Source organism: Hyla sarda, chromosome 3 (assembly GCF_029499605.1).
Source record: "Hyla sarda isolate aHylSar1 chromosome 3, aHylSar1.hap1, whole genome shotgun sequence".
NCBI lineage: Eukaryota > Metazoa > Chordata > Amphibia > Anura > Hylidae > Hyla > Hyla sarda.
In genome coordinates, this window is record NC_079191.1 from 173,439,451 (window position 1) to 173,454,374 (window position 14,924).

The window sequence follows — 14,924 nt, forward strand, 5'->3', positions numbered from 1 at the left end:
CAATATGTCATAGAGTACATTGTATATTGCTAGTATAGTGTATACAAGAAAGTAAAACAGTAAAGCAAGCCCAAAGCAGTTTCTACATAGCTAAGTTTTTTACCACCTCACCATTTTTAGGCTAGGATTACACTGTGTAAAATAAAAAAAAAAAACGTCAGTTACGTATGTATAAAAAGCTGCAGTTAATTAAATCTAATAATGTGCTCCATTAAAGTCTATGGAAAAGCATCTGACACACATTGGAGGAGATTTATTAAAACCTGTGCAAAGGAAAAGTTGACCAGTTGCCCATAGCCCAGAGCTTTTTAAAAAAAATGAATGCCGCTATCTACAGTGGCGTTGCCAGGAAGGGGCGGAGGGGCAGGCAGCACCAGGTGATACCCTCTGGCGGGGTGACACTCTGACCCAGGTGCGTCCGACCGTCCTTGTCACTGGCTGTTTTTGTGAGCTCAGTGCAGAGTGCATTGCACAGCGAGCGCATACAGAAACAGCCTGTAACAGGGACACACAGGCCTGTCAAGGATACAGTTCCCGCGGGGGACTTACTCAGCTCCTCTTCCTCCTCTGCTGATCGGCAGCTTTCCCAGCACTGCATGGGTCATGTGACATCATAACATCACATGACCCCCAAGCAGGAAGAGCTATTGATCGGTACGGAGGATACAGGACCTGAACAGTGCAGGAAGCCTTCTGAGGCAGGTAAACTGGGGGGCACTCTGTGTCCCCAACTCCCCCCCCCCAGACACACACACTCACCCCATCCCTACCGGCCCCCACTTTCCAGCACCATCCCTATCCCCCTTCCCAGCACCATCCCTGCTCCTACTACAGCTCCCAGCATGCTCACACAGCCAAAGGCATGCTGGGAGTTGTAGTTTTGCAACAGCTAAAGGGTTGGAAAACACTGAAAGATATATAAGTGTTTCCCAACCAGGGTGCCTCCAGCTCTAGCAAACTAAAACTCCCAGCATATGCTTGGACAGCCTTTGGCTGTCCATGCATGCTGGGAGTTGTAGTTGTGTAACAGCTGGATGCACCCTGGTTGGGAAACACTGACATAAATACATAGAACATAGATCAGTGTTTCCTGAACAGAGTGCCTACAGCGTTGCAAAACTTCAACTCCCAGCATGCTGGGAGTTGTAGTTTTGCAACAGCTGGAGTTACCCTGGTTAGGAAACATTGATCTATGTCCTATATCTATTCCCTATCAATTTATCTGTGTCAGTGTTTATGACAGCTCTCAGTATAATCTAAGCTGTGGTTAGTTTCGTAACAGCTGGAGGCACCCTGATTCGGAAACACTGAGAAAGGTAGATAGTAGGGGGGGGGGGGGGGGGGGGGGGGGTGACACCATTTTCGGTGGATATGGGGAACTGCTCCACTTTTTCCTGTGCACATTTTATGTTAAATCTTCCCAATCGCATTTCCAATGTTTTAATTACTGCAGGTTTTTTTTCTTACAATGGCTCAGATTGCCTGAAACCAAAACTGTCTGGTTTTCTAAGAGAAACCAATCACAGCTCAGCTTTCACTGTATCAGAGCTCATTGAGATATGAAAGCTGAGCTGTGCTCGGTTGCTGTCGGGTTTTTGATAAATCTGAGCCAATGTGTGCACTGATGGCTGTGACTCCATAGACTTTAACGTCTTAAGGCTACAGCAGGGTTTGGCCTTAAAGGGGTATTCCAGAGAAGTAAACTTATCCCCTATATATAGGATAGGGGATAAATGTTTGATCATTGGGGGTCCAACCACTGTGATCCCCCCCCCTTCAACCTCATGTATTGGGCCCGCCATGTCACTCTTGCTCGTATCAGAAGGAGGGGACTGGAGCGCTGTGGAGACTGGTAAGTATAGCTGCTAAAGCATTGCCCAGTGAAGGAGATCATGTGCACAGTGGATAAGTTTATTTCCCTGGAATACCCCAATGAGCACCCTGAATCCACCAGCAACTCTCATTTAAGCCTTTTTTTTGCTACCGATCACAGTATTTAAATGACACCACTGATGTCCGTCATTGTCTGTGAGTGTTAGCTGCTCACTCGTGCTCTATGAAGTGAGTATGACGTAAATGTACATCATTTTGGGCGAATTACCATGACATAGATTTACGTTTTGGGGAGGGATGAGGTTAATATAGCACATTAGTACATGAAAACACTGCAGTTTTTTTCTTTTTATTTCACAATGTGTGAAGCCAGCCTTACTCCTACAAGTCATTAAACATATAATACCGATTTGTGTATTGATAAGTAAGTATTAAGTGGTGAATATGGTTACAGTTTTCAGCCAATACAGAAGGGCCTAGTATTCAAGACCCACAGGAGAGGTGTCTCTATGATATGTATGTCACTGATTAGTAACTCTTAGTTTAGGTTAAGAAAGTAATTTAGTGGATGTTCTCAACATAACAGTAAGACATTTGGTAGCACCTTATATAGCTACGTAGCATAGTTACCGAAATTTGAGAGAACAGTTCTGCCAGTCAAATGGAAAGAAGTTGACGTTAATGGAGCATGGAGTTTGAAATATGGCAGGAGGAAGCCAGTATATGTATCCAGTATGAGATACAAGCACATTGCAGTAATATGCCACTTCAAAGTTTCCATTATTGCTATAAATAAGGAAATATAATCAGGTAATACATAACATAAAGTAATATTGCACAGAAATGAAAATAGAAATTATGCATTGAACTTATTTATTGACAAATGTTTAAAATGTATAATGATGAATATTCTATAAACTGTGAATTAACTTAAAGGGGTACTCTGGTGGAAAACATATTTTTTTTTTTTTAACTGGTGCCAAAAAGTTAAACAGATTTGTAAATTACTTTTATATATAAAAAAAAATCTTAATCCTTCCAGTACTTATTAGCTGCTACTAATAGTACAGAGGAAATTATTTTCTTTTTGGATTTATTTTCTGCCTGACCACAGTGCTCTCAGCTGACACCTCTGTACATTATAGGAGCTGTCCAGAGCAGCATATGTTTGCTGTAGGGATTTCCGCCTGCTCTGGACAGTTCCTGACATGGACAGAGGTGTCAGCAGAGAGCACTGTGGACAGACAGAAAAGAAATCCAAAAAGAAAAGAATTTCCTTTGTAGTATACAGCCGCTGTAGAGTAAGTACTGAAAGGATTAAGATTTTTTTTTTTTTTTTACAAATCTGTTTAACTTTCTGGCACCAGTTGATTTAAAAAAAAAAAAGTTTTCCACCGGAGTACCCATTTAAATGCTACTGTACAAGTTTGGTTCATACTCAGTACTCCAAAACTGTTTTGCTGTCCCCCAATTTACCACATGTTCCAGTCCCCCCGAAAGGTAAACATATCCTGCTTATCCTGCTGCCACGCCCCCTATTGACGGCACATTATGACCCTCCGTTCAGGTCTATGGGAGCGGGTGTGACAGCTGTCATGCCTCCTCCCATAGACATGAATGGAGGGGTGTGGTGTGATGTCACTAGGGGGCGTGGTCATGACATCACGTCCCCGTCTTGGAGGCAGCACCCGGCACAAAATGCCAGGGGCTGCACAGAGATCGCGGGGGTTCCCAGCAAGGTTTCCCCTTTGGATGGGGGATATGATGTATAAAGCTGGAATACCCCTTTAATAGGATTCAGGAAGCTGATCACACTACATTCTTACTTGTTCTCTAGGATTAGTTGTCTTGGAGGCAGCACCCGGCACAAAATGCCAGGGGCTGCACAGAGATCGCGGGGGTTCCCAGCAAGGTTTCCCCTTTGGATGGGGGATATGATGTATAAAGCTGGAATACCCCTTTAATAGGATTCAGGAAGCTGATCACACTACATTCTTACTTGTTCTCTAGGATTAGTTTAGGGTGCCACACCATGTCCGGAGTAACTCTGAGTATATCAATGCCATAGAACTCTGTATTATTCCATGAAAGTCGTTTGTCATACCATGCCTGTAAAAAAAATAATGACATCAGATGAATGTTGCCTTATATCCACAGAGGTGTTTATTTTGTACTACTCAAGCTCATAGGCCCACAGTTATCATTGTAGTGTAAGTGAAGCATTTTTTTACACCTTTTTTTTTGTGTGCTGATAATGTGTAAAAGCACCAAATTTATTAAATGGTCAAAGAGAATTTGATAAATTTTGTGCAGGTCACATTTTCTGAAATTTCTGTCTTCACATACACCAAAAAGCTACACCATGTCTGGGCTGGTGTTGTTTTAGAGACTTTTCAGTGGCTTTGCGCCTTTTTTGCTCCTTTTCACAAAAAGGCGCAATGATAAAACCCTTCTATATCATGTGTACCACTCAAAATCAGCAGCAATGTGTAAACCAAAAGGCATAAAAAAGGTCGCAAATAAACCCTGCGTTCTCCTTTTTTTTGCCCCTTTTTAGACACAAAAAACAGTCTAAAGACAATGAGAAATGTGGGCCATAGTGTTGTTAGGAGTTATCCAGAAGGCCCCAACGCTTGATGATTTCATTCTAGAAGACTACAAAACGTAAAGGAAGTGATTCCATTCAAAATCATAAAAACTGGACAGATGACCTGGTGTACATGCTCAGAGCCGTTGTCAGGGCAGTACAGGTGTAGTCAGGTTTAAAACTGGCCCAAATCCATATGTCCACTTGTAGAGATGGGGATCCCGTGGGGTCCCTAAAACAGGATGCAGTGGTGGTGCCTGAGGTGCTTAGATCATAGTTTGGGAACCTGTTCTCCCACTAGGAACAAAAAATATTTCCACAGGGATAGTAAAATAAAGGTTAATTTTATTGTATGATATAGTAGACAATGCATTTCACAAGGAGCACCCCTTACTTCATCAGGTCTTACCAAAGTCTCGGAATACAACGATATATTTACACAAACATACACGTTTACACACAAACATACATGTTTACACACAAAAAATTTTTGTCTTGTTTTTCATCCATTTTTCATCCGTTTATACCCTTTATTGTCCGTTTTTGTCTGTTTTTTTTTATCTAGCTACTTCCTGGTTGCTCTTACCTCTTCTGAGCATGCTCAGAAGTAATAACGGATCATAATTGGATTTAAAAAAATGGATGCAAACAGATGACATTAAATGGGCACTGTCAAATACAAAAACTATTTATATGTTGTACATCTTGGCAAAACATTAACCTTTCTAATATGCTTCATAAGAAAATGTTATTTCCTTTTTATAGAAATCATGGCTTATAAAATCATGGCTTTTTCCAAGCTGAAGCACAGGCATGGACAAAGTCCAGTAAGTGAGGGCGGGCTAACACTCCTCTGTGCTCTCTCCTGTCTGATAGGACTTCTCTGTGCTCTCTCCTGTCTGATAGTACTCCTCTGTGCTCTCTCCTGTCTGATAGGACTCCTCTGTGCTCTCTCCTGTCTGATAGTACTCCTCTGTGCTCTCTCCTGTCTGATAGGACTCCTCTGTGCTCTCTCCTGTCTGATAGGACTCCTCTGTGCTCTCTCCTGTCTGATAGGACTCCTCTGTGCTCTCTGCTGTCTGATAGGACTCCTCTGTGCTCTCTCCTGTCTGATAGGACTCCTCTGTGCTCTCTCCTGTCTGATAGGACTCCTCTGTGCTCTCTCCTGTCTGATAGGACTCCTCTGTGCTCTCTCCTGTCTGATAGCACCCCTCTGTGTTCTCTCCTGTCTGATAGGAGTGCTATCAGATAGGAGAGAGCACAGAGAAGACTATCAGACAGGAGAGAGCACAGAGGAGTCCTATCAGACAGGAGAGAGCACGGATGAGTTCTGTCAGACAGGAGAGAGCACAGCGGAGTGCTATCAGACAGGAGAGAGCACAGAGGAGTGCTATCAGACAGGAGAGAGCACAGAGGAGTGCTATCAGACAGGAGAGAGCACAGAGGAGTGCTATCAGACAGCAGAGTGCACATATGAGTACTATCAGACAGGAGAGAGCACATAGGAGTGCTATCAGACAGGAGAGGGCACAGAGGAGTACTATCAGACAGGAGACAGCACAGAGGAGTGCTATCAGACAGGAGAGAGCACAGAGGAGTAGTGTTGAGCGGCATAGGCCATATTCGAATTCGCGAATATTCGCGAATATATGGACGAATATTCGTCATATATTCGCGAATATTCGCATATTAGTTATATTCTCGTTTTATTTTCGCGTATGCGAAAATACGCGTATGCGAAAATTAACATATGTGAAAATTCGCACGCCAGTCTCACACAGTAGTATTACAGCCTTCTTTACACACAAGCTGGAAGCAGAGAGGGGTGATCACTGTGATGTGTACTGTGAAGGAAAAAATAAAATAAAAAACGAATATTTGTAATTATGAATATATAGCGCTATATTCGCGAAATTCGCGAATTCGCGAATATGCGATATTCGCGAATAATATTCGAATTGCGAATATTCGCGAGCAACACTACAGAGGAGTACTATCAGACAGGAGAGGACACAGAGGAGTGCTATCAGACAGGAGAGAGCACAGAGGAGTACTATCAGACAGGAGAGGACACAGAGGAGTGCTATCAGACAGGAGAGAGCACAGAGGAGTGCTATCAGACAGGATAGGGCACAGAGGAATACTATCAGACAGGAGAGGACACAGAGGAGTGCTATCAGACAGGAGAGAGCACAGAGGGGTGCTATCAGATAGGAGAGAGCACAGAGGGGTTCTAGCACACCCTCACTTACTGGACTATGTCCATCCCTGTGCTTCAGCTTGGGCAAAGCCATGCTTTTATAAGCCATGATTTCTATAAAAAGGAAATAAAACTTTCTTATGAAGTATATTAGAAAGGTTCATGCTTTGCCAAGATGTACAACATATAAAAAGTTTTTAAGTTTAAAGGCTTGTCTATTTCTGATAGACTTCAATGTTAAATTTAATATACACGTAAAAAAAAGTAGTGCATGTCTTTTTTTCCTGTCTAAAAAACTGGTTCAAAAGGATAACAAAGGATTGTAAAACATACTTTTGCAACCTTTTGCAAATGGCTTGAATTGATTTTACTAACAGACATGACTTATCGGAGCCAGATATCAATGTGAACAAGCTCTTAGTCCCACAGGGGCCCACACATTTTAGAATATCTTTATACTTAATAATGAGCATGTGATCTCCTCTTCAAAACATTCTGCATCAGTTTCCCATCAAATGGACATTACAAGTGAGTTACTAAATAGAGGATAGGAAATAAAGAAGATAGGGGCGCTGACCACTTGACTGTATGGGGCACAAATATTTTAAATAGTGGTGCTGAACATACTTTGAGCTTATGACCATCTAATGCGATGAAGCCTATGGTAAGACTTTACAAAAAAATGTTATGTTGATTTACAATGCTATCATAACATCAGCAAACATGATTGACTCAGGGCCAAATTTACAGCTCGTGCCGCCCAAGGTACTTGGACTGAATACACCCCATTAGAGTGAATTCACATGCCTCAGAATTTTTTCATGCAGATCTGTTACAAACACACAACAAAAACTGCATGAGTTACATGTGGGTAATGTGGCAGATTCCCCCGAGGATCTCCCCACTATACATAGAAAGTGATTAAATCAATCACAGATCCACAATATAAGGAACGGCTGCAAATCTGCAGGTACATTTCTGTAAAGTTCTGACCAGTGTGGATTCAACCATAGTGGGAAAATGTTTTGTTTTTGTCTCTAGGCCACATCATGGTAGAAGTAGCTGCAGTGAAAATATTTATCCTTTCATTAGTCACTGAAGTGCTGTCCCTCTAAACACTGCTGCCCAAGGCACTGGCCCACGGGTGCCTAATGGCAAATATAACCCTGGATAGACTTATTATTATTTTCAGTAACTTACCTGATCAAGCCAAACATTTGTAGTAAGTGTTTCATCAGCTTCTTTCTGTAATACATATAAATTTGGTTGCTATTATAATAATATAATCAGGAATGTATATAAAATGAAGATTAGTTAAAAGGGTACTCTGCCCCTAGACATCTTATCCCCTATCCAAAGTATATGGGATAAGATGTCTGATCGCGGGGGTCCCGCCGCTGGAGACCCCTCTGATCTTGGCTGTGGTACCTCAGACATCCAGTGCAGGGAGCGAACTTCGCTCCGTGCCGGATGACTGGTGATGCGGGGCAGAGGCTTGTGACGTCACAGTCACGCCCCCTCAATGAAAGTCTATGGGAGGGGGCGTGAGAGCCACCATGCCCCCTCCCATAGACTTGCATTAAGGGGGCGTGACCGTGATGTCATGAGCGGGGCGCGACTGTCACATCACGGGCCTCCGGCGCTGCACCCGACGCTCTAAACAAGCGCCCGGTGGAGCAGGGAGATCATGAGGGTCCCCAGCGGTGGGACCCCCGCGATCAGACATCTTATCCCCTATCCTTTGGATAGGGGATAAGATGTCTAGGGTCGGAGTACCCCTTTAGGGTACATTCACACATACAGGATTCTGCACAGATTTGATGCACAAGATTTGTAACTGCCGATTAGAAGCTGGGCTCAGTCATTTAATGTACATTGAAGTCTGCAGCAGAAAATCCTGGGCATCAAATCCTGTGCATCAAATCTACGTATGTGTGAACGTACCCTTAAAGGGATTGACCATTATCTAATAAATATCCAAATTTTAAGATATTAATGGGGCTGTTCTTATGACTGTAGCTAGAGTAATGTGTTACATTAGTTACAGGGCCTGCAATCTAGTGCAATTTATAATACTGGCAACTTTTAATGTGGCACAGAGACCATTGGGCTCCATTTCGAACAAAGTCTTGGATTGACTGCTGCTTTTTATCCTCTATAGCAGTGATGGTGAACCTATGGCACACGTGCCACTGGTGGCACACCGAGCCCCCTCTGTGGGCACGCGGCCATAGTTCGCCATGAGCCCATTCGGGACATCCCTGCATCCCGAAACATCTTTTCGGGACACAAGGATGCCCCGGTTACCTTTCTGCGGCCCCGCGTTAACACTGAAGTGGGGCACTGAAGTGGGGCAGTACACAGGCATACAGCCTCCAGCCATACATTGTATATGGCTAAAGGCTGTATGTCTGTGGGGGAACTATATTGCACCTAATGTGGGGGAACTATACTGCACCTAATGTGGGGGAACGATACTGCACCAAATGGGGGGAACTATACTGCACCTAATGTGGGGGGAACTATACTGCACCTAATGTGGGGGGAACCATACTGCACCTAATGTGGGGGGAACTATACTGCACCTAATGTGGGGGGAACTATACTGCACCTAATGTGGGGGGAACTATACTGCACCTAATGTGGGGGGAACTATACTGCACCTAATGTGGGGGGAACGATACTGCACCTAATGTGGGGGAACCATACTGCACCTGATGTGGGGGAACTATACTGCACCTAATGTGGGGGAACTATACTGCACCTAATGTGGGGGAGCTATACTGCACCTAATATGGGGGAACTATACTGCACCTAATGTGGGGGAACTATACTGCACCTAATGTGGGGGAGCTACATCCTAATGTGGAGGAACTATAAACTATCAATAAAAAAAATAAATTGGATCATTGAACTCTGTTGTTGTGTTGTTCTTTTAAAACAAAATATGTTAATTAGTTATGGCAACTGTATAAGTTGTTTTTTCTAAACTTAAACTTCAGTATTCTGATTTAATTGCTGTGCTGGCACTTTGAGGGAAAAAAAATTGGCTTGCATTACCATTTGGGCACTCAGGCTCAAAAAGGTTCGCCATCACTGCTCTATAGCCTTACCCCTGATTGTAAGTACAGATTTATATTCTGTTATATAAAGGGATAGACTTTTTAGTAGGTGAGTAGCGGAAACATCTAGTTGTTTAAGTTGCTCTTAAAGGGGTTGTGCGCTGCCCTAATTTTCGGAGCTCCGCTCACAGCGTCCGGAAGTTCATTACTCCGAACGCTGTGTGCGGGCTTCTGTGTTCGCAGCCGCTGGGTGTGACGTCACGCCCGGCCCCTCGCCCGCCCCCTCGTGACGCCACGCCCGGCAGCTGCGAACACGGAAGTAATGAAGGAGTAATGAACTTCCGGACGCTGTGAGCGGAGCTCCGAAAGTCAGGGCAGCGCACAACCCCTTTAATAGAACCTCTGACAAATAGATTACCGTTAGTATCGGCAGCTATGGTTTGCATGGCCTTACATGGGTTTTAGTTCCTCCTGGTTTCCAAGAAGTTTTCTTGCTGTCATTTAATAGGAATTTACATTGTTTGTTTTTAACTGGATAAACATTTACCCTGGTCACTTCATGAGATTTTAGAAAATTGTATATTTTTCATCATACAAAAACTAACATTTACTTTGTAACGTGTAAGTAAGTGACTGCAGAGTAATTTTCATGTTGGAGGTACTATGAATACCAATAATCAAATATGGTGCTGGCTCTGTTGGGACCGCATACGTATATACTTACTAGTGAGATAAGATTAGAAAGAGTCAGGGCAATGTATACATCCACAGTCTCATCCGGGTTTTCCACAGGTCGAAGTTCCTTCTTGTAGCCCCTCTCCTTAAACAGGTATCTGATTAAATGTCCCTCTTCACTTTCTTCTGATTCTTCTGATGTAGAACCTGGATGGAGCAAAGGAAGGTATTATAGGATACCGGGCAGCAGAGACTTTCCGGAGTGACGGGGACACCCCGGGGATGCGGCGACAGTGATGGAGGGCGAAATCCAGGGCAGCAGTGATGGGTCCGGAGCGGCGGGGACACGTGAGTATTACCTCCTACACCAGTGGTCTTCAACCTGTGGACCTCCAGATGTTGCAAAACTACAACTCCTGGCATGCCCGTGCTGGGAGTTGTAGTTTTGCAACATCTGGAGGTACGCTGGTTGAAGATCACTGTGACCTATACTTTACATTGTATTCTAGATTTTCCTCATTTAACCCCTTAAGGACCGAGGTTTTTTCCGTTTTTGCATTTTCGTTTTTTGCTCCTTGCCTTTAAAAAATCATAACTCTTTCAATTTTGCACCTAAAAATCCATATGAGGGCTTATTTTTTGCGCCACCAATTCTACTTTGTAAAGATGTCAAAAATCTACGGTGAAACGGAAAAAAAAAATCATTGTGAGACAAAAAATTTTAAAAATGCCGTTTTGTAAATTTTGGGGGCTTCCGTTTCTACGTAGTACAGTTTTCGGTAAAAAGGACACCTTATCTTTATTCTGTAGGTCCATATGATTAAAATGATACCCTATTTATATAGGTTTGATTTTGTCGTACTTCTGGAAAAAATCATAACTACATGCAGGAAAATGTATACTTTTAAAATTGTCATTTCTGACCCCTATAACTTTTTTATTTTTCCGCGTATGGGGCGGTATGAGGGCTCATTTTTTGCGCCGTGATCTGAAGTTTTTAACAATAAAATGTTTGCGTTGATGGGACTTATTTCACGATATAAAAAGTGACCAAAAATGCACTAATTTGGACTTTGGAATTTGTTTTTGCGCGTACGCCATTGACCGTGCGGTTTAATTAACAATATATTTTTATAATTCGGACATTTCCGCACGCGGTGATACCACATATGTTTATTTTTATTTTTATTTACACTGTATTTTTTTTTTTTATGGGAAAAGGGGGGTGATTCAAACTTTTAATAGGGGAGGGGTTAAATGATCTTTATTCACTTTTTTTTTCCACTTTTTTTTTGCAATGTTATAGCTCCCATAGGGACCTATAACACTGCACACACTGATCTTTTACACTGATCACTGGTTTCTCATAGGAAACCAGTGATCGATGATTCTGCCGCTTGACTGCTCATGCCTGGATCTCAGGCACTGAGCAGTCATTCGGCGATCGGACAGCGAGGAGGCAGGTAGGGGCCCTCCTGCTGTCCTGTAAGCTATTCGGGATGCCGCGATTTCGCCGCGGCTATCCCGAACAGCCCACTGAGCTAACTGGCATACTTTCACTTTCGACGTGTCGTTCAACTTTGAACGCCGCGTCTAAAGGGTTAATAGTGCGCGGCACCGCGATCAATGCCACGCGCTATTAGCCATGGGTCCCGAGGCTAATAGCACGTGGCATTGATCGCGGTGCCGCGCACTATTAACCCTTTAGACGCGGCGTTCAAAGTTGAACGACACGTCGAAAGTGAAAGTATGCCAGTTAGCCCAGTGGGCTGTGCGGGATAGATCGGGAGTGGACACATGACGTTCCAGTACGTCGTGTCCTTAAGGGGTTAAAATTGGGTGCGTCTTATATGCCGGAGCGTCCTATAGGGCGAAAAATACTGGTAAAGCAAACTTCATAATGCAAGTTCATATAGTTGCAATATAAAGCACCAAATATGTCTCATGTCTATCTATCTATCCTACCTATGGATTTGCCCCACTTTGATGAGCGATTTCCACTTAAATTACATATCTTTTAATTGTACAAGGTTGTAGAGTTAACTAAATGTAACTTCTTCATGTCCATGTCACTCAGCATTATTGTATGTCGAACATAATGCTTGACCCAAACAAAAGAAAACCTAAAACACAAATGTCTAGGCCTGCTAGCAGTAAATCTTCATTTTATTAGCAATACATAAATCACCAACAAATGGAAGGAGCTATTACAGTAGCATTGGTGGAAGAACACAAACAAGTATAAGTTCTTCAGTGGTTATTTAGATTATTAGAATGTGCATAAATATATTAAGATCTAACAGTATAACAAAAGTCCTTACCTGGACAATAGAGAGCTAAACCCAGAGTGACAATAACCCATAACCGTGCCATAGTTCACAATCCCACTGCTGTTCTGTGCGTAGTGTCTGTGTTCCCTTTAGTTGTCCTTCCTCCACATCCGCCTCACAGCAAGGAATGGACTATGAAAAGGAAATGTGACCCAGCAATGTGGAGAGACAGAGACAGGTGCAAGACACTAGAAAATAAACTGCATGCCAGGAATATACTGAAAAAAGGAATCAAAGAGCCAGCATGGCCTGCTGGATAGTATAGACTTAGCTTCTCTTGTAGACCATCAGAGATTTAAAGGGGTTATCCACGAAAAAACTTTTTTTTTTTATATATATATATATCAACTGGCTCCAGAAAGTTAAACAGATTTGTAAATTACTTCTATTAAACAAATCTTAATCCTTTCGGTACTTTTTAGCTGCTGAAGTTGAGTTGCTCTTTTCTGTCTAAGTGCTCTCTGATGACACGTGTCTCGGGAACTGTCCAGAGTAGAAGCAAATCCCCATAGCAAACCTCTTCTACTTTGTGCAGTTCCCGAGACAAGCAGAGATGTCAGCAGAGAGCACTATGGCCAAACAGAAAAGAACAACTCAACTTCAGCAGCTGATAATTATTGGAAAGATTAAGATTTTTTTATAGAAGTAATTTACAAATCTGTTTAACTTTCTGGAGCCAGTTGATATATATATATATATATATATATATATATATATATATATATATATATATATAAAAGTTTTTTTCCTGGAATACCCCTTTAAGTTAGTGCCTATAAAAAAGTGTAATACAATTATAGATCTTGTATATACATGATATACAATATGGGGGAGATTTATCAAAACCTGTGTAGAGGAAGAGCGGAGCAGTTGTCCATAGCAACCAATTTGATTGCTTCTTTCATTTTTAAAAAGGCCTGTGGAAAATGAAAGAAACAATCTGATTGGTTGCTATGGACAACTGCTCCACTTTTCTTCTGCAGAGGTTTTGCTATATCTCCTCATATGTATGTAGAACAGCACTGTGTAAGTATCAAAAGAATAAAATGGGGCAAAGCTTTCCCAGGAAATCCAAGAAGAACTTGGTAAAGCAGAACTCCAGTCTGGTGAATTAACTTGGATTTTTGTTTTACCCATCAGTCAGATATTTTGTGCAATGTTTTAGTCCCTCGTGGACATTATCAAGCCTTGCAGGCTTATATCAGTTTTACTAATATCCAACATATGCGTAAGGCTAAGTTTTCACTTGTTGGTTTTTTTTTTGGCAGTTTTTGGAATACTGCCACTGCAGTTTTTGAGCCAAAGCCAGAAATGTATTTAAAAGGAATAGGACATATATAGGAAGGACTTACACTTCTCCTCCCTTATGGATCCACTTCTGACTTTGGCTCAAAAACGCCACTGGCAGTTTTCCAAAAACTGCCAGAAAAAAAAACAGGTGGAAACTTAGCCTAACAATGATTTTATATGCTTCAAATCAGTTACAATACAACCAAATGGAATCGATATACACAGTACAGACTGTACAAAGCCAGACTCGGTTTCACCCGTCTAACGTGAAGCAAAGCAAGCATCACAACTGCTCCCTCCTACAACTTTGCAAGAATATGGTAGGTTGTTGCTGTCATTCACATTCTGACAGGTGTCTGTGAAGCTGCAAAACAAGTTAAATACACAAAACTTGGCTGGAAAGCAGTATAAAGAGAGATATTTTTACCATTATATAAATGGTTTTCCCCATGAATGGGTATAGTAGTGGTTATAGTTGTCGTAAATGTGTATTTTTCTGGAACAATATTAAACTAGACACTTCTTATACAGTTCATCACTTTTAGGGGTTTAACCACCATGGACACTTTACCACCATCCACAGGATAGGGGATAAGTGTCTGAACACATATGGTCCAACCTCTGGGACCCCCTGCAATCTCAAAACTGGAACAGTTGCAGACTCAACCACCATCCTATGCATTGTCTATGGGAGTGCACTGTACTCAGACACTGAATGATGCTTTTTTGTTAAGATTCCCCTTCCGGAGTGCTGTTCTTCAAATTATGGGGGTGTCCCAGAGGTTGGATCCACCCTGTGATCAAACTCTTATCCCCTATCCTGTGATAGGCATATAAGGGGATACATGTCTACAAGGTAAAACCACTTTAAAGGGGTACTTTGGTGGAAAACATTTTTTTAGAATCAATTAGTGCCAGAAAGTTAAACAGATTTGTAAATAACTTTG

General features: G+C 42.3%; 1 protein-coding gene across 3 annotated transcripts in view; it reads right to left on the reverse strand.

Annotated features, from left to right (window-relative positions):
• CHRND (cholinergic receptor nicotinic delta subunit) overlaps window positions 1-12,913 on the reverse strand; it is a 30,774-nt gene extending 17,861 nt beyond the window's left edge. The window contains exons 1-5 of one of the 3 annotated variants that reach the window (XM_056565526.1): window positions 12,679-12,913; window positions 10,407-10,564; window positions 7,821-7,865; window positions 3,833-3,942; window positions 2,464-2,619 (exon numbers count right to left, since the gene is read on the reverse strand). In XM_056565526.1, the coding sequence (XP_056421501.1) occupies window positions 2,464-2,619; window positions 3,833-3,942; window positions 7,821-7,865; window positions 10,407-10,564; window positions 12,679-12,730 (521 nt within the window). In that variant the 5' untranslated portion in view covers window positions 12,731-12,913. Of the gene's footprint in view, window positions 1-2,463; window positions 2,620-3,832; window positions 3,943-4,947; window positions 4,967-5,141; window positions 5,175-7,820; window positions 7,866-10,406; window positions 10,565-12,678 lie in introns of those variants that run through there. The other 2 variants (XM_056565527.1, XM_056565528.1) reach the window with 2 other exon arrangements.
• Window positions 12,914-14,924: the final 2,011 nt, after the last annotated feature.